This window comes from Rattus rattus, chromosome 2 (assembly GCF_011064425.1).
Source record: "Rattus rattus isolate New Zealand chromosome 2, Rrattus_CSIRO_v1, whole genome shotgun sequence".
Lineage (NCBI taxonomy): Eukaryota > Metazoa > Chordata > Mammalia > Rodentia > Muridae > Rattus > Rattus rattus.
Window position 1 is genome coordinate 71,361,988 of NC_046155.1, and position 20,004 is coordinate 71,381,991.

Below are 20,004 nucleotides of genomic sequence, written 5' to 3' on the forward strand. Positions count from 1 at the left end.
AACAAATGTCCCGTTTCTGTCCTGTCTGGTCTCTTTCCCAGGGGGTTGCCTATCCAGTGTGCCCAGTCTACACTGGTAGGCCCTAGGCCGAGACACTGGCTCTTTACCACTTCCAGATTCTGTTGTCATTTTAAAAGACATTAGTTCCCTCCATCCTCCTCTTTCAAATGTTACCATGAATAGGAAATGAAACGGCATAAAAGCACCTCCCTCTGAGGTTAGAGAGGAACAGGGTGGTTAAGCGCACTAATTGCTCTTGCAGAGGACCCAAATTTGGTTCCCAGCACCCACAAGGTGCCTCACAATCATTAAGTCCAGTTCTAGGAGATCTGACCCTCTCTTCTGAACTCCTTAGACACTAGGCAAGCATATGATACACACACACACACACACACACACACACACACACACACACAAATACATACATTTTTAAAGTGCCCCCTTGGTAAGCTTAAGATAGCAGCGAGGTGTCAGGCCGCCAGGATGACCTGATTCAGAGAAGGCAGTGCCAAGGTGCGGGTTGAATACATGATTGACTAGGTGACTGCAACATGTCAGTTCAGTGTCCTTCACCAAAGCTCCTCAGCCTTGCTCACTGTCACTGTCATACACCCCAGGACACCTCTCAGGACACCACTGCTGCTCCACTGTGACAATGATGACTGCACAGTTCGGCTTTTGTCAACTTGACACAAACCGAGACATATCTGAGAAGAGGCAATCTTCCCTAAGACTGTCGAGCCTTCCCTTAACCGGTGACTGATGTTGGAGGTCACTGTGGGCGGTTCCACTCCCTGGGCTGCTGGTCTTAAGTGCTATATGAAAACAGGCTGAGCAAGCCTCGAGGAGCAAACCAGTGAGCGGCACTCCCCTCCACAGTCTCTGCTTCAGTTCCTGCCCCCAGGTTCCTGCACTCACTTCCATTCATGATCACACCAATAGAAACCTTAGTGTTGCCTTAGTAATGATCAAATGTTGTAGCAGGACAACTGCCTCTGTCCTTCCTGGGGACCATGGATATCCCTGGCTTACTAGAGTTCATGAAGATGCCAGGGTTTAGAGCTTGATTACAGACAAGGAGTTACTTCAGGACTCTCTGGTAGGGTCACAAAGAGAAAATAGGTGTCTAAGAGGGCCAGGGCCTCACCAGATTATTGGCATCCCTACCCACGTCTCCCAGGGCATTGTGAACATGGCCACAGGGAGCCGCTGAGGTCACCAGTCCTGACTTCCTCGCCTGTCTGTGCAGCCGTGACCTCCTACTGTCCTTCCAGCCTGAGGTAAATGGGGCTTAGGCTGGCAGCAGTGGGCTCACGCACCCATGTGAGGACACAGCACAGTGCTGCTTGTAAATCCAACCTCGTGACAATCTCAACTCCAGCCTCCGGAACTAGAGCGATGAACTTCTGCTGTCCACAGCTACACTGTCTATGGGTAGGCTGGCTGAGGCTGAGGCTGAGGCTGTGTGCTCTGGGAGGGTTAATTCATAAATCTGTTACTGTTGAGAGCCAAGCGTTCTTGTGAAGTTGGAATGGAAAGTCACGTGAATGTCCAGTCTAGGGTACAGACAGTGCCAGGAAATGACAGCCACGGCCCCTCAGATCCCGCCCATGATATCTGCTCCCTGTTCTGCATCCTAAGAGGGACATCTTAATACCAAGGGGCTTCGGGTCACTCGGGTTTTTCAGGAGGAGAAAGCAAATGCCAGTAGGTATAGAAACAAGCCCTCTGTGGTAGACATGGCAACAACAAATCACTGCTGGGAAGGTAACGCTGAGAGGTGTCACCTAAAACCAGAGACCCACAGGCCATCGCTTTCCAGCCAGAGAATATGTGTAGGTACACAGGGCACCAGGCAACTCACATGACCCTCCTAGTGCCCTTCTCCAGGTTAGGACGGCTGCCGGCAGGAATGAGCAGACAAGCTCTGTCACCATGACAAGGTTGTCTGAGAGAGGACAGGCAGGGAACTCACCTCACTTCTCACAACAGGTACCTGGTATTGACCATCCCCTTCCTGCCACCTGACCATCCTGCAGAGCTCAGCTCAGGCTGCAGCTCTCAGGGCCAGCTGACAGAGCTGCTCGGCCCGTGACAGCTGCACGAGAGAGTAGAAGCTAGAGCTCTCATGCTGCAGGACGGGGAAGGTAGTGGCCTCAAAGGAAGGGGATGCTTTTCAGATAAGGGATAATTAGCTCTCATCCAAGATGGACATGAAGCAGACAAAGGCCCTACTATGAGCCTAACCCAGGGACGATGCATAAACCAAAGGTATTATTTACTCAGGAGAAAGTTCACTACGTCCCACAGTGATCACGCTGCCAAGTGTTCCACAGAGGCTAGAAGGTAGTGATTTCAGACATTACAGGCTGCTGCCTTCATCTATACACAGGAAAACAGGGCTCCTCGGATGGGGACAGATACAAGGTGGGCACTTAGCATCCCGTCCTGCTGTGCCACGGAGCACAGACAGGCTCACAGGACCCAGCATACAGCCGGCGACTGCTTTTGTAAAACAGGTTTCCAGGAGGAAAGACCATGTTTGTTCTCACAGTCAAAGGTCTGGTCTATTATTTCCTGTGGTTCCTTAGTCCTTTAGTGACATTCCAGGTACTCAGCAGAGGAAAACTATGAACAATAGACCTTCCTCTCCTGCCCTTTCTTTCCCATGGTTTTCAGAACAAACACTCCTCTCCCCGGGGGCGACCTACGCAAGAAGCACGGTGCCTTCTCACGCCTTTACAGTGCCCCTGCAGGTCTGCAGAATGGAATGGAAGATGGGGTGGGGGCCGTTTCCAATGTATGCAACAAATCAGACAGCCTTTTGTGTAGCCCCAGAGAAGGAGGTGGGTGCTTTATGCAGACACATTCCCCAGCTCAGGTCTCCTGACTGCAATCTCTACACTGACAGGCTCACTGCAGTTTTAAAAGCAGAAGTGTAAAGTCCCCCATTCAAAAACGCCAAGGGGTGTAATCAAAGGTTCTGAAGGATTGTGACTTGGTGGTAATTAACAGCTCTACGCAGCTGCACACAGGTTGCCTCTTAAGCCTCTATAATGTTCATTCTTTTATGAACTGTGATTTAAATAATAGGTGGGCTTGTGTGTGTTTGCTTTTAAGAATGGAGAGGATTCTGTTTCGTTGGAAAAGAAATCAGGGAGTGGTTGGAGCCGCTTTCACTGTCCTGAGGCAGCTGCTGCTCCCTACGGTTTGCACACCAAGACGGAGAAGCCAGAACCTGGTCAGGGGAAGCTTTTCATTTACATCCCACCACCAGAGAGCTCCTGCACCACCGCGTGCCGGGTTCCACCTCACTCCACTGATTCATTTCTTCTACACTGGACTCAGCTTGATTACAACGTAGGCTGCGCTTCAGCCTCTGAATGATGAGGTACCAAAGCATCACGGCCAGCCCCATGCATTTCCCCAATCCCGCGGCTGCCCAGGATATATATACATCTAGAATGTGTGTGTCTGACCCAGGCTCCAATTCAGAGGACATTAAAGACCCCAGAGCTTTCCAATGAGGACAGAAGCTCCCCAGTCTGTCCCTATGGAGCCTGTTGGAACGCAAGGGCACACTTGATGTTTCCCGCCACTCTCTGACTCCTCGCTTCGAGCATGAATGGAATGATGGTTGACTCTGGCTACTCCGAAGAGAGTTTGTGTTTGTGGGAGAATAACTGGATTCAAGCCTGAACGAGATTCAAGCATGGGATATGTTCCAAATGATGAAAACAGCAAGCGTCTCCACTTGTCCCAATAACACATTTACTGACTTACAGCATTCTTTGTGTTATGGGGGAAACTGCACAACCAGGGACTCCATGGTCCTTAGCTGCTGCCCGGGCCATGTTTGGATCTAACCAAGCCAGGAAAGAAGCCAACAGCAAAGTATAAAATTAATGGGCCACACGGTCTAGAACACAACGATGATCATAAGAAGTAAATTCATGCACCAGTTGGTGTCTCCACAGAACAGATGCTATGTCACCTGTCTGCATGTATCCACTGGAACAGCCAGTCTAGGATGTGAGACCACCTTAGAGGAGGATATATTTGGACACCACGATGTCCTTCCCGTTCATGGTGCTCAGTGTCCCCCAAAGTAAGCGGCTCATGCTTCCAGTGCCCTCTGAATCGCTGTGGAGCGGCCAGACACAGATCACTGAGCACCTGGTTCCAAGCAGACAGAATGGAGGTTGTGTCCCATTTTTATGTGGTATAACTACTCAGCTGTCTCAAGTTTACATGGGGTTAGACAGAGGGCTCAATGGTGGGAAACAGTTCCCAGGAGCAGTCTGAGAACTGAGCAGGCAATCCTGGAAGATGCACCAAGGGCCACCAAAGTGACCTTTCCCTGTGATGTGTTTGAGCTATGGGCCTACAGTTTTTTATTCACACAATGTCCATTGAAAACTAGCGGTGAATTTATAAAAGTGACCCAGGAGGTACCTTTGTCTGTCTGCTGTTACACAAAATGAAGGAAGGGACACTAGAGTCTCAGAACTGCCAACAGTTCTCTGGCTCCTCTCCTCTTTAAATCAGACCGTCAACACCATTCCCCTTCCTGACCAGCAGCGATCCAGACTCGGGAGAGCAGGAGAGGGAGACTGTACCCATCAGTCCCGTGAAGACTGCCCTGCTCTGTTCCCCAGCAGAAGGCACCCAGAACCCAGCTGTTTAAGACTAAACCTTGGGGGGTTGGGGATTTAGCTCAGCGGTAGAGCACTTGCCTAGCAAGCGCAAGGCCCTGGGTTCGGTCCCCAGCTCCGAAAAAAAAAAAAAAAAAAAGAGAAGACTAAACCTTGGGGCTGCATATACTTCCTTAATCGGTAGCCTGCTTAAACCAGCCGGGGGAAAAAAATTCCATCCCCCTTTCAACAACATCAACATCGAGACCGAACTGCTATCCTAAGTCTCGAGGTGCTTTCTTGGTTCCTGACCGGGGCAAAGGTAAGCCCAGCCCTAGGCCTGCCTTCGCCCACTACGATCTCCAGCCATGCTGAGGATGCTCGGTCTGTAGGTCCCAAGTCTCCTCTTGAATGCCCTGCAGACAGTTGTCCACCAGGAAGCCAGGGTTAGGACAGGAGAAGAGACAGACCCCACAAGAGACTGCTCACACCATCTAGCACACAGTCCAGGGCGATGGTTCTCAACCTGCGGGTCAAGATCTCTCTGGAGATCTAGCGGCCCTTTCACAGGGGTCAGATATCAGATATCCCGCACACCAGTTATTAACATTATGGTTTCAAAACTAAAGTCGTGCAGTAGCAATGAGAATAATGTTCTGGTTGGGAGGTCACCACAGTATGAGGAGGGTCACAGCATTAGGAAGGATGAGAACCGCTGGTCAAGAGGGAATAGGCTCTGTGTACTTGTCACGGGGCAGGACTGAGGCTTAAAGAAGGCAGATGGGGTCCCTTAGGTGCTGCCCAGGTCTGAAGATGGAAGCCTTCGGTTCCTGTGGGGCCACCTCCAGCAGGCTGTTTCCTTTCAGGCTTCACGGTAAACTTCCCATTAGAGGTGGTTCCATCTCCTCTGGTATAACAGAGAAGCCCACAGAGCACCATCATGTGGGCGGGTGCCTTGAGGTCTCTTCTGTCCCTCAGTAATCACATCTAAACTACAGCTGAAGGTGCTTTTCTTGCCTGAAAAGTGCGTAGCAATCGGGAAAACCAAAAAGTACCTAGGGTACACCTAGCACTGATCGATCCCTCTAACCTGTATGCTGACCTCATTCCCCATCCCCCAGCCTGGTGGAGTGAAATGAACAGCCTTGTGCCAACATTTGTGTGGGAAAGGGGAGTCAAAGAGTAGAATCTAAGATCCTGCTGGAAATCCCCAACACCCACTATCTGAACCCCCAAACCTACTCATCTGCAAGTGAAGGCACCAGAGAGCTCAAGCAACAAAAGAGACACCAGAGAGCACACACAGCACAACCCATCTATCTGTCATAGACATCAGTGATGTATAAAACAGGACCAAGAGAGACGGCGCCAGCCACTGTGCGCTGTCTAAGAGCCAGCTCTGTCCCCTGGAGCCAGTAGCTCCTGACATATGGTTACCTGGTTCTTCTGGGGCTGGTGGTTCGATGACCTCAGGCTCCGGGGTGACTTCAGGGGGTGGAGGGGGAGGAGCTGGTGGAGCTTTGACAGGGGTTGTTGACTCGGGGGTCTCAAAGGCTTCCTCAGAGTCGGAACTCCTGGTGGAGAGAGATAAGAAACATAGGTGAGACTGCTGAGTAGAGATTCTACTGTGAGGGCACGGACGGCCTTCTAACTGCGACAAGGACATTTGTGGCAAAGACTCAACTCACTTGTCGGGAGATAGGTGTGAAGGTCTCCTCAAAGCATGATTCCCGGGAACTGGGGTGAATCTGTCTACTAGCATTGAGATCTCTAGTGGGTTGGTCTGGTGTTACCATGCATTCAAATGCTAAATACTATATCCTAAGACCTGGCTGCTCCAAGAAGTATATCAGCTTTTGTTGTATAAACCTTGCCCCCCAAGTTATCCTTGATTGGTTAATAAAGATGTCTACAGCCTGGGCTGGGCAGAAGAGAGGTAGGCAGGGCTGAGGGTCCTGGGCTTGGGGTCTCAGACAGGGACCAAGAGAGGAAGAAAAAGTGGCCATGGGGTAGACAGATTGTGAGTTCATGGTCATGAGGGACAGCTGTTGGAGTAGGAGCAGCCCAGGAGGAACAGGGCAGTGACATCCCGGGGCTACTGACAGGGAAGTAGACAAGATATCACAGAGGGTTGATACCTGCCCAGCTCTAGTGCTTTAAGGCTTGTTATAAATACAAAGGGCTTGTGTCTTTTATTTGGGAACTAAATGATCTAAGGTGGGGTAGAAACCCCCAAAGAATATTCACCACAACAGGGATCAATGTGGTTCTACTTGAAGACACATGCCCACCTTAGTGACAAATTCACACACAGTGGGCTATCTGGGTAAGCTTCAGTGCACACTATGGAGCGCTGAGTCAGTCTAACAGAGGGGCAGTTTTTATGCTCACCGAAGTGGCTCCAGCCTGCCTCTAAGAGCCTCATCTTGTAAACTCAATTTGCATTCACTTTCCCACCCCAGCCTGCCATTCTCCCCACTCCCTGTCTCCCTACACTTCTCCATGTTTACTGGTCTCTTCTACTGGACAGAAATTGCCACGCAGGTGGCTGGCCTTGTTTTTTCACAGTACCCAGAGCTCAAAGCGGAACGCAGTGAATGACCATCTGTAGAGAGAATGAATGAGAGCCAGACAGCCTGTCAGCACAGGGTATGCCAAACCAAGCCACAAAATATGGCCAGCCAGTTCTCGGTGGTATAGTGATAGCCCTTGGTGGTCCCTAGGGAAGTCTACCTGCAAGGAAGCCTCTTCACACACAGACCTGGGCCAAAAGCCTATTGGGGAGTTTCTCCTGGTAACAGGAAGTCAGTGGACAAGCCCCGCCTGGGCACAAGAAAACTCTACTGACACCTTCTCTCTTCCTGCTGTCCCAAGCTACTTGATCTTAGCCAGAGAAATAGGAAATTGAGTTATAAGTTCTCCTGCTGCCAAGAAGACATGAGCATCAATTCCCTGGCTCAAGATAATGACAGGACCACGGCGCCAGCCTTACCTGTGAGGACAGACACTATGGAGGGCACCACATGCTGGCTCCCATCTCTGAACAGTTCCAACACACCCAAATGCCAACTGATCATTGGCAGGAAGGAGGAGTCTAGCTACCAAGAGTGGATCCACAGGACTGCAGATCACAACCACTGTTAAAGATTTACAGCCAGGCCGTGATGCAGTAGGAGACAGAGCATGGCAGGTCGGGATTCAGTGTACTAGATCACACGGGTACCACTGAACATGAACACTGAGACGCTCACAACTGTTCAGCTCCACAGTCCCACGACCAGTGACCTTGGAAGACGTCACCTCTTCTAAAGTCTATCCACTGGCCAGAGTACCAGCAAGCGACACCCTGCCCAGCAGGAAAGGAGCCATCTGGTGAGTTCCTGGGCAAGATGTGGCTCACTTGGTAGAGTTATTGTCCAACGTGCATGACACCAAAGGTTTCAACCTCTAACACGACATAAACCAGGCATAGTGGTCTGAGCCTATGCTAGCTACCATCCTAACACTAAAGAGGTCAAGGCAGGAAGGAGGACCAAAAGTTTAAGGTCTTTATCAACTATGTATAGTGTTTGGAGCCAGCCTGGACTACATGAGACCCTGCCTCAAAAATTACTTAAATCAATGAGAACAACTATATCAATCCTTCTTTTACACCTTAGTGTGAGAGACTGGCTTTATTAGTGCCACAGATTGTCCCCCCTACCCCTCAGGACCTTGTTTCCTACAATGCCAGGACCCTGCAAGGGCTTAAAGAAATCAACAATAACATCAGCTTTAGATGGGACCCAACGAGCTAAGGCCAACTAAGATTTCACTAGTAAATACTTAATCCTCAGAAGCACAACAGGGAAGACACCATCCCCCCTCCTCCTCCTCCTCCCTTCTTCTTCTCTCCTCCTCTCTCTCTCTCTCTCTCTCTCTCTCTCTCTCTCTCTCTCTCTCTCTCTCGTTTGCATCCATACTAGGTAGAAACGGATCTTGGTAGGTGAAGTTTTAAGTATGAAAACATGGGGTGGGAGTGGGGTGGGGTCGAGTCACACAAAAGAACAGTAAAGAAGAGGATCAGCTTGCTGGGGCTGGAATGAAGCACCGAGAACCTTCTTCCTCACCCTACCATCTATACCATAAACACCAGGGACAATCATGACAAGACACGCAGAGTCAACTTGCCTCTTTCTGGAGTTTTCCTGGGCAGCTAGCAGCCTGGAGTCCCCACTGCTGCTCACGGCTGCCCACATCCAACGGGCCCATTCCACTGGGGACCACATCTGCCAGGAGTCAAAGGCCATCTCCCTGTGAAAATTCCCGCCTACGCCGTTCTTGCTGCTATCTCTTGAGATCTAAACCAGTTTCATGGCACCGTCAAAAAAGGAAGCTTCCCCAGACGCCCCGCGAGGAATGCTGTGAGCATCTCCTGTGTTCAGAAGCCCCAGGCTGCCTGCACAAACTGAGATGCAGAAGAGGGGTGGGTAACCAAAAGCTTGTCCTATTGCTTCTGCGACACTGGGCACTGGTAGCTCAAAGCTTTGGAATATAAAGGGCCCTAGTCTTTCTCAGTAGCACAAGTGACAAGGAGGGCCGGATGCTCATGCATCCTAGCTGTGAATTCCAATGAGGTTTCTACTGCAGCAGCTGCCCGTCTGCACACCTGCTCAGAGGACCACCATTCACCCAGGGACTGGAAGGGAAGCAGTCTGGGGGAGGCAGGGCGTGAGGACACCATGCTCATTGTACTAAAAAGACCTCGTCGTCTTTTTACTATGAATGTGTGCATCAAAACACCACAGAGCACGAGCATGACACTTCTGGAGCTGCTGGCCTTGTTTGCATATTTCCACACCGGCTCCCAGGAGCAGAGAGCAAGTTAATTAGAGGCGACAGATAGCAGCTTTTAAAATTCTCTTTCTTCCCGGTTCAGTCGCCCAGGGGCTTAAAAACATTTCCAAGAGTGAGAATGTCTGTAGTCCACCCACCAAGAATCTGTCTGTGCGTAAGAATAAAGCAGCTGGGTGGAGCTCTAGCCCCAAGTCCCACTGATTCAGTCCCACCGTGGCGTGGCTGGTTTTCTACTATACACAAATAATTACACAACTGAGACTCCACACACTTTCAGAATAGAAAAAAAAAAGGAGGAAATTAATTTGACCCAAATATGAATCAGAACAAGAAATGGTGAAACCCTTCTGAATTTCAGGAATATGTTTATCAGGATGTGCAAATGTGTGTCTGCGTGCATATAAATACAAGACATTAAACACAAGAGCATAAACACACACACACACACACACACACACACACACACACACACACACACGCCACACAGGCATGCTTCTATCGGAAAAGCACAACAGCCAGCATTATGTTTCAAGACACAAGTCAAGGTCCATCAATCATCTTCAGAACTATGGGCTAGGCACGTAGCTCAGCTGATAAGTGCTTGCCTAGCATGCATAAGGCCCTGGGTTCAATCCCCAGCACGGCATAAACTAGGCACGTGGTGTAAGAAAAACAACAAAATGACTCTAACAGCCTACAAGTAGCCTGCCTGGTGGAGAACAGGCCTGCTGCTTCACAGATGACATAGCTACGGTCTAGAGAAGCAAGCTGCTTTGCAAGGCTATGCAGCTAGGAAATGAGAAGATCAAAGCTCAGATTCCCAAACTGTCAGCCTCTGAGGTATCTTTCCACCATATCTACGATCTCCTGAAATCTTTAGCAAGCTCCATTTTTATGTACGTATTACATGAGTTCTATCATTGAGAATAATTAAGCTCTTTAAGCGAACTTGTGAATGTGACACTGGGGGCCAGGGAGATCCCAGCCACAGCATTATCCCTGCTGATCTTGTTTGCACAGTGTTAGAAGTCCCGATCATCCGATGGAGTGATGACTAACAGACCTGTTCTTCGAACGGTCTGTACTGTGATCATGGGATTCTCTATAAGGCAAACGGGGCAGGGCAGCCATCAAACGGCACAAGCCAATTCATCCACCAGCAGAAAGCACTATGTTGGGAATATTCAGCACCACCGTGGGGCCCCAGCTCTGTTAGTACAGCTTAAAGACATTTCTTAGAGTGGGAATTGTGGCTCGGTGGTAGAGCCTTTACTGGCCTGAAATGCACAGGGCTTGGGGTTCAAATCCCAGACACACACACAAAACATGAACTTACCTCTATAGTGCTCTAAATTCTAACCAAGCACAGCCTACAAATCCCTGTTCCACACAGTATGAAGTAACTCACTCCAGGGACATGCTCTGGGAACTATCCCTCAAGACAGAGTCAGGTAGAGGTCAACCTGTAGACTCTGAGGGCTTGGTTCCCTACATCTGTGGCTCAGTTTAAGCTCCATTCTTTTACTTGTCAAAAGTAAAAGTAGTATAATAAAGTCTAAGATCAGAACCCACACAGATACATAATATATACACTCATTAAATACAAATGAATCTGTGACACACGAATATGTTTGCATATAACTGAAATATGGTGTTTTTATTAAATGAAGAGTTCCCAAGATACCATTAACCGATCCCATTTTGCTCAAGTTTAACTGGTGAGAATCCAAGGTACTTTGTGAAACAGAGGCCCGGAGTCCCAAGAAAATAGCTATACAATGCAAATTATTTCAGCAACACAGGGCATTTATTTCTGTAGACGGCTGCCCAGCTGTATTAAACCCACCAGCCAAGCACACCTGAGCACACCCTCAGGCCCACTGGGTTCCTTCTGCTCCTAGTGAGAATGGGTCCTGTGTCTCACTCGAGGTGGACAGAGCCCGGGTCATTCTTCTGTTGGCTAACTCTAAGCCTCGTAGACAAGCCGTAACTTTTAAAGGTGGATGCACCATGGAGTACACACTTCTATCTTAGAAAACTGTTGACTGGGGAAGGGGTTTTTAGCAGATGGTGTCTTTATTAATTTCTTTGTTGTTGTTGGAGGCCAGGCCGGCCTCTGCCTCTGAGAAGTGGGATCAAAGGCATGTGCCACCACACCCAACCTTACAATTGTCTCATTTAGATAGAACAGATGGCATTTCCCACACGGACCATACAATGCTCTAACTCTGAATCTGGAGGAAAAATCAGAGAAGACGGTACTCCATCTTCTTAAACGGTAGAGAACAGGGAGCTGAAGTTGCTTGACCCAGTCAGTAGCCCTTTCACGGCAACCATGGTTTACCAAGACCAGTGCTTGCCTTCGTTAAGCACTGCCTCCCTCAAGAGGCTCAAAATAACCCCTGCCCTGAAAAACTATGGCTCCCTACCGGATTATTAAGAATTAGTTCATAAGCATTGCTAACGAGGAAGGGGATTCTTCTGTACTTATCTAATCTAGATTGACTCCTCAGAATACTAGTCTTTGGTTTCCAATGTGACAGTGACCAAGGACTGGATGGAGGGCCTTGGGAATACATATCCGTAATAAAAGGGGAGGGGCAAGGGTGCAGGATTCGCATGTTAACCCCACCTGCTACTAGAAATGAGAGATCTGCCCTGACATAAGCCTTAGCTCCTCACAGCTGTGTTCAACATGAGCGTGGAGTCCATGAGCTCCCCAAGGTCTGCCTTTCAAGATCCCCTATTCCCTCAAGACCAAGCTAAAGTTAAGACCATGGCTTTAGTCAAAAGCCCTGCTTCAGGGAAGATTAGCGTATCTAGTCCAAAATACCATCTGCTGTCCCTGAAGAGAGAGGGAACCCTTCCAGAAGCAAAACTGAGCTCTCCGCACACCAGTCTCACTGTTTTGCATCTCATGTGAGTAGGACTTTGATGAATTTGTGTGTATTTTTTTTTAATTGCTGCATACTGGATTCTACTGATCAAAATATTCCACTGAATGACAACTTCAGGCAGCACTGTCAACAAAAGCCATCCTAACCAACACACACCCACAGCCACATGAGAATACATGAACACACACACACAAAGAAAGAGACAGACACACATAGACATACATACATACACACACATACAGAGAGAGAGAGAGAGAGAGAGAGAGAGAGAGAGAGAGGCAGATACACACAAAGAGACAGATGTACACAGAGATACACACACATACAAACAGAGACAGACACACTCAGAGATGAACAGAGAGCACACAAACATATACAAAGAGAGAGACATACACAGAAAGAGAGAAACAGACAGACAGACAGACAGGCAGACAGGCAGGCAGGCAGGCAGACACATGAGCAGGCACGCGCATACACACACACACACACACACACACACACACACACACACACACACACACACACACACAGAGCCCATGCTGGGTTTGGACAAGTCATTTGCTCTGCCCCACCATTCTGCACACAAAGTAAAGATTCATCTTAGGCCGTGAGATGATTACAGGACAGACGGTCAGGAGCCGTGGTCCATGAACACAAAGCTGGCACTGGCAAGCCAGACTGCTAGAATTTTCTGGACAGACACCTATGGTCACCCATGCAGAGAAAACCATGCAGATGGAGGCATATTCAGCTCATGATTCCCAGCGCCTGGAGCCTGTTGGGCTTAAGAAGTGGGTCCTATCTTCAGACGCAAGCAGCTATGTGTAGAGGTCAAGAAGGTTCAAATGTGAGAGAGAGTTAAGTGGCTGGGGGAGAGAGCACAGATGGGAGGGCAGGGTCCCTCGGCTCCAGCTCCAGGCAGTGATAAACTGAACACAGCTGAGAGAGACGGCATCTGATTCTGGTGGGCCAAGGTAAGAAAGGAATTTATAACAAGGCTATGAAGCTGAGGACTCTGATACAGAGAGAGAATTGTGAGCTCCAGCCATTTGTTAGATGTTCCAGCCCTCAGCTTAATTGCAGGAAGGTAGTTGCAGCTACTCCATCTTGGGTCATGCACCTATGTTTTAGCTTATAGACGGCAGTGAACCTCAGTAAACAACCCAAGGACATGAGACAGACAGAATCTCAGGAAAGGCATGCAAAAGGGAGAGAGAGCAGCTGACAGTCCAAATACAGACACACATGTGCACGCGCGCGCGCGCGCACACACACACACACACACACACTCCCAGCCACATCACTGAACAACTGTGGCCTTAACTCAGTAAAGCACTTGACCACTCAAGCGCTGGTTGTTTGTCCAGCAAATGGGAATTATAGTAACTATAAGGAAAAGTCTCCCCACAATTGCTACTTAGAGGACAGACATGAATGGTGGAGCTAGAAGGGAGTTGGGGGAGGGAGGTCCCAAAAGCCCTATTCTTATTTGTGTAACTTGACACACAGTTCTAAAACTTGGCCTCAGCTTTCAAGATAAAGTTTCCAGTTAAAGTATAACAGAATGCTTTAACCCTGGAAGGGGAGAACATCTTAGCCCACAGCCAAGGGATCAATCATGGGACCCTGAGCAGCCTGGGCATTAGATTAGAGGTAGCCGAGAGAGCTACAGCTGTATTTGGATGTGATTCTTGAGGTCGGAATTCTAGATTCTGGCAGCTGCAGATAGGTGGTCCTGCTGCACCAGAAACGAAGGCGCTAAGATCATTCCCCCACATGCACAGAGACACAGATCTGCTTCTGCAAATGCCTCCTTGTGATTATGTACACTGGAATTTTGACACACACATCTGACTTTGTGTTACTTCAGAGGAACAGGGAAGAGACATCCTAGAGGAGAGATGGCCAACTATGATTCAGGAGGTGGACCGCATACCCTATGAACATGCCACTCACCTCGTAAATGTTCATAAAAGCTTGTTAACATCTACGGTGAAGAACCCTCCATGCTGCTGCCCTCCTTTGGAATGGTCTGTGCTTTGCTTAAATAAATTTCTGCTTGAGCCAGCTGTGCCTCTCAACTGGATTATTTCCATCGGAAAGACAGTAACAGAGATCCCTGCAATGTAAGTGTAACTCCAGCTCTGTAAAGCACTGGATCTGGGGAATGTGCCGTGCAAGCCAGCTGGGCACGTGGTCTATTTTATTTGGCTAAAGCTACTCAGTTGGTCATGAAAGGGAACCCGGAGGCCACAGAAAATGCGGTCAGTGCTTTGCCAGGACAACTGTGGAGAGGCTCTGTAGCAGAATATATGTGACGGTGGGTCCTGTGAGCTCACCCTTACTCTTCCTGAGAGGTAGACACAACTCAGTCTCCAAGGACAGGCCGTGTTTCTAGAATGGAAAGTGGCAGTGGGCAACATGGGCATGTATGTATGTATGTGTGTGCTGTTCAAACACCCTTTCTATAAAGGGCTTTTAAACTGGCTCACTTATTATCCTTCTAGGAGCCTTTCAAAAGATGAGAAGAATTCCTCTTGGTCCGATGATTAAAGATACACAATGTTACTGAGTTTGGCTCCTGGGAGCCCCACCCCATCATTGGTAGCTATGGCTTGTTAAGATTTCCCTGTAGAAAAGTCAGATGGTGACTCAGTACTTGGGGGGAAGTAGGGCTGGCTGTCAGAGGGCACACCAGGTAAAGGTGCTTACTACCAAGCCTGAAGACCAGAGTTCAATCCCTGCAACCCACATGGTGGAAGGAGAGAGTGAACTCTCAGTCTTCTGAGCTCCATATGTGTACTGTGGATTCTTACACACACACACACACACACACACACACACACACACACACACACACACAAATTTTAAAAAAAAAGAAAAGAAAAATATGACTGGAAATAAGACATTATAAACAACAGCAAGAAATGCTGTTGACCGGTCACATTTCGCCAGGAAGAGGGCAGTAACTTTCTACCTGGTCAGAAGCACTAGGAAACAGACGGGTAGTCTCACGCATCCACAACACAACTGGGCCCAGAAAACTCTGCTTAGCCAAGCCATGTACATGGGGTTCACAATTGAAGTCCATCTCCCAGGCTCTCCTGGCCTCTAGGAACATACTTAGCTTTCTAAGGTTTATTTATTTATTCTATAGAAGTACACTGCAGCTGTCTTCAGACACACCAGAAAAGGGCATCAGACCTCACTATAGATGGTTGTGAGCCACCATGTGGTTGCTGGGAATCGAACTCAGGACCTCTAGAAGAGCAGTCTTAACCGCTGAGCCATCTCTCCAGCCCCATACTTAGCTTTCTTTATTCACTGGACTAAGAGGTTTGGTATCTAGATCCTGAACTCGAATTAAATGCGAAGAGTCAAGGCCATGCACATGATCGCATTCAGGAAGACAATGTGGTGGACGAGGTAGACGCCCCGAAAGGCAGTGCAAGAAAAACTCAGAAAGCAGTGATGCTCGGCCCAAGCCGGGGCTTCTCCAAGCACCACCTCCCTCGGCACTTCTGAATGGGAGGGATGGGGATGCAGTAGATAGATAGATAGATAGATAGATAGATAGATAGATAGATAGATAGATAGATATAGAGATACACACACACATACATATATATACACACACACATATATATACACACACACATATACATATACACACATATACATATACACACACATATACATATATACACACACATATACATATACACACATATACATATATATACACACATATACATATATATACACACATATACATATATACACACATACATATACACACATATACATATATACACACATATACATATATAAACACACACATATACATATATAAACACACACACACACACACACACACACACACACACACACACATATATATATATATATATATATATATATATATATATATATATATCAGGGAGAGTTCCGTAAGTGCTGAGTAAGGAAAAGCCCAACAGACCACAAATCTATGTAAATATACATATGGAGCAGATTTAGAGTGATGGAAGATAGGCAAATGCACATAACTCCATACACACATTTGCATACATTGATGCCCACGTACAGAGTTACGTACGCACAATAGAGGCAGCACATAAGTGCTGCTTCTGTAACTCAGACACATATATACCGAAGCCTCAGATATCAGAAACATCAGGCCACCCTGCCATAGGGAAGATGCTGACTCCATGGGGAACACCTCCCATACTGCGGTGGGCTCCGAGGGCTGCCTGGGTTGTTCAGGAAGCTCCTTCAAATCTTATCCACGTGCTGGGCATGATGAATGGGACTCCACCACGGTATACCCACATGGCTGGATCATGGCCAAAGTAATATCAGTTATGGAAAAAATCCAGGAGGATGAGTATGGAACAGCAAGGGTGAAGCGTCCCCTAGCACAGTCTAGGGTAGACACAGCCACCAGAGCCAGACACTCACCACGGATGAAGCTTCCCCTCAGCATGGTCTAGGACAGACATCGGGGATCAGGAGGGGCTCCTAACACTACCACTGCAAGGGGAACCGCAGCATGTTTTAGATACACAACAGAGAAGGGGATTGGTACCCACGTGCCAGCACCGGGGAGGTAGCGTTTCTCCACCTTGGAAGCAAGTATTTCAATGAATAAATACCTATATAAATAAATAGGGCCTATGAGATGGCTCTGCAGGTAAAGGGGCTTGCTGCCAAGCCTGATGATCTGGGAGTTTGATCCCTGGAATCTACATGGTGGAAGGAGAGAATTGACTCCTGTAGAGAATTGGTCTATACCTCCACACAGGAGTCATGGAATGTGTATAAGAAATAAAAAAAAAACCCTAAAATGTTAATAAAAATATAAAAACTATAAAAATAAAAAATAAAAGTAAATAAATAAAATATAATAAATAGACAAGGTTGAGAAGCAATTGAGGAAGATGCCAGATATCAATCTCTGATCTCCATATGAGCACACACACGCACACACACACACCCACGCATAGTTACCACCCATGCACACACGCAAATGAGTACACACCCACAAAGAGAAGAATTTAACTCAACTTGCACTGAACTTTCTTCTAAAGCCAGAGGCATCACTTCGAAAGAGCATGCATATTGTGGGAATGGATACTTTCGACCTTTGATGTAAGGAATTTTGAACTTGAAGCATGACATCTGTCTTAAGAATAAACAAGGCGGCTGGCACCTGTCCAGCCCAAGGCCTGATGAGAGAGAACAGTAGCCAGGTGCCTACTGTCAGATTTATAGTCACTTCTTGCAAGCAACCAAGTAGCTTGCTGGCAGGTTGGCTGTGAGTGTCTGTTTTGACTCATCTGAGTTGTTGTCAAAAAGCTCTTAACCTTGAAACAGCGATGCCTGCAATGACATGGGGAATTGTATCAGTCCACTGGAATTTGTTACATGTAACTGAAGTCTGAGATGACTTATCGGCTATCCTATTTAAACCACGGACTATGGTGCTAGTATTTTTGTTGAAGTTAAACAAGCTGGCATGTAGGACCTGAGACTCTCTTAGAATTACCAAAGTATTTTCCTCCCTGTACCAATTGTATGGTAATTAAAACTCTCCTGAAGTATAACCTGGGATTTCTGCCCTCCCTCTGATACCTGTTACCTTCCCTTCCTTCATGTGTCTAAAACCCAGCTGTTTCATCACCATCACAGTCACTGTCCCCACCCCAGGTCTGTCCTCGCATCAGCATCCTGGCCCTGCTGATAATCTCAGAGCAGTTAGAATGATCAACATAAACTGTCTGAACTCAGGGTGAGCCCCCTGCAGTAGCTTCATGAGTCCTCCCTTGTCCCAACAAATGGTCATCATTACCACTGCCCACATCGTAGGCTGCTTGGTAGACTTCACGCTCTACCTGGCTCTCCTGAGTGCACTCCACCACTGTCCATCCCACCGCCAGCTCATCATAGCTCCCCTCGGCCTGGAACCTTAGCGCTGAGCTCTGGATGACCTGCCCTTTGCTCTTCAGTGTTTGTCTCAATGCCTTGAGAACACAAAGAGGGAAACCTTGCGTTTCTGAAGTGTACGAGAGTGTCCAGCACTTCTGTCTGATTACTGTTCTTATTAAATAGTCAAGTGGAACTTGATACTTAAGTTTATGATTCTTCACCCACAACTGCTTTAGTACCACACCCACCCGTGTGCATGTGTGTGTGTGCATGTGTACACCTGTGTGAACAGTGGAGTTCAGTAAACTCATGAATCATTACTACACTGCAAAGGCTGGTGTAAGTGGGTGAATGCCTACTTACCTCTCGGCCTCACACTTGCAGAGTGCACTATAACTACAAACACAGCTCCCACAGCCACCCTAAGCATCAATTACTTTTCTCCTGCCCCTGATACAAATCAGGAGACTAAAGCCCAAGGCTGGTAGCAGCCTGTCTGCATTTGGAGCCAAATATGTAGATGCTCGATTCTATAATTAATAACCACTGTACAGCTGTCTTCCATAAGCTCTCAGGGCTAATTCTTGAAATGCATGTAAAGAGAGTAATTTAATTTATACTTTTATCAGTTCAGAATTTGTAATAAGGGGCCAGAGGTTGGGCTAAGCTATACTATGTATGAGAAAAGAGCGTGAACCCACTCTAGGGTGCACGATGCCTTAGAGAAATGTGCATTTCCAGGCCCTGGGCAAAGCCCACAGGCTGCCTCACTGAGTGTGCTATTCGCAAGCCATCTTCCATTTTCACTGTATGAATTAATTGGCAGGAAAGGGACAAGGGACTTAAGTCCTGTTCTCCTTCAAAGGCACTGTTTGCAGACTGGCATAAAACCTGCTTCATCTGTTTGGTTCTTTGTTGTTTTGTTTTGTTTCTAATTCCCAGCCTTTTCCCAGTTCTTTGTTTTGTCTTGGCATTTATGTATTTACTTGTGGGTGAGGTGTGCGACACAACCTGTGGTGCACACAGCAAGGTCAGAGAACAACTTGAAGGGGTCGCTTCTCCCCTTCCACCGTGTGGATCTCTGGCTTAGGGGTGGGCACCAACCTGCCTGTCAACAGCCAGTGCAATCAGACAAAAGTGCTGACACTGTGTACAGTCCTTGCTGCAGGGTCCCCCTTGTGTTCCCAGGAGGGCTAACTGCTTCTGTTTTACATCACAGGGAGGGGACTCGTCCTGGAGCATTTTCCCTCCAGGGCTGGCTTTGGACACACCAGGAGGTCGTGGTAGACTGTTGTGAGGAGTGTCAGCCAGCTGCAGCCCACTCCTACAGACTTCTCTCCCGCCCACCCCCTTTTTTAAAAACAGAAGTTGTTTTACTCTCACACCATTTGTCAAAAACCCTCTTAGGTTTCTCACTGTGATTCACAGGGAATCAGGTAGTCATTTTCAGAGTTTCCCTGTAACATACAATTTGCTAAAAGCCGCAGTTTTAGACAGGCTGTGTCTTTGGCAAGCTTAAATCAAACATCCTTCCCATCAGGGAAACAGCTGAGATTACAGATTCTTACAGTAGAAGAAAAAGGAAGTGGGTAGTTTATCTGGGGTTAAAAATGACCAGCTTGGGTCCAGGCCCTCCACTTGAATCCCTCTTTTTGTCTCTTCAGGATATTGGAGTCTGGTTCTTAGAGAGGCCAGCATGTGTCAGCCGG

At 47.9% G+C, this 20,004-nt stretch overlaps 1 protein-coding gene across 9 annotated transcripts in view; it reads right to left on the reverse strand.

The window, feature by feature from the left end:
- Tacc2 (transforming acidic coiled-coil containing protein 2) overlaps positions 1–20,004 on the reverse strand; it is a 191,310-nt gene that overhangs the window by 41,606 nt on the left and 129,700 nt on the right. For all 9 annotated transcript variants that reach the window (XM_032892447.1, XM_032892446.1, XM_032892449.1 and 6 more), the window contains one exon: positions 6,072–6,208. In XM_032892447.1, coding sequence (XP_032748338.1) covers positions 6,072–6,208 — 137 coding nt within the window. The remainder of the gene's footprint in view (positions 1–6,071; positions 6,209–20,004) is intronic.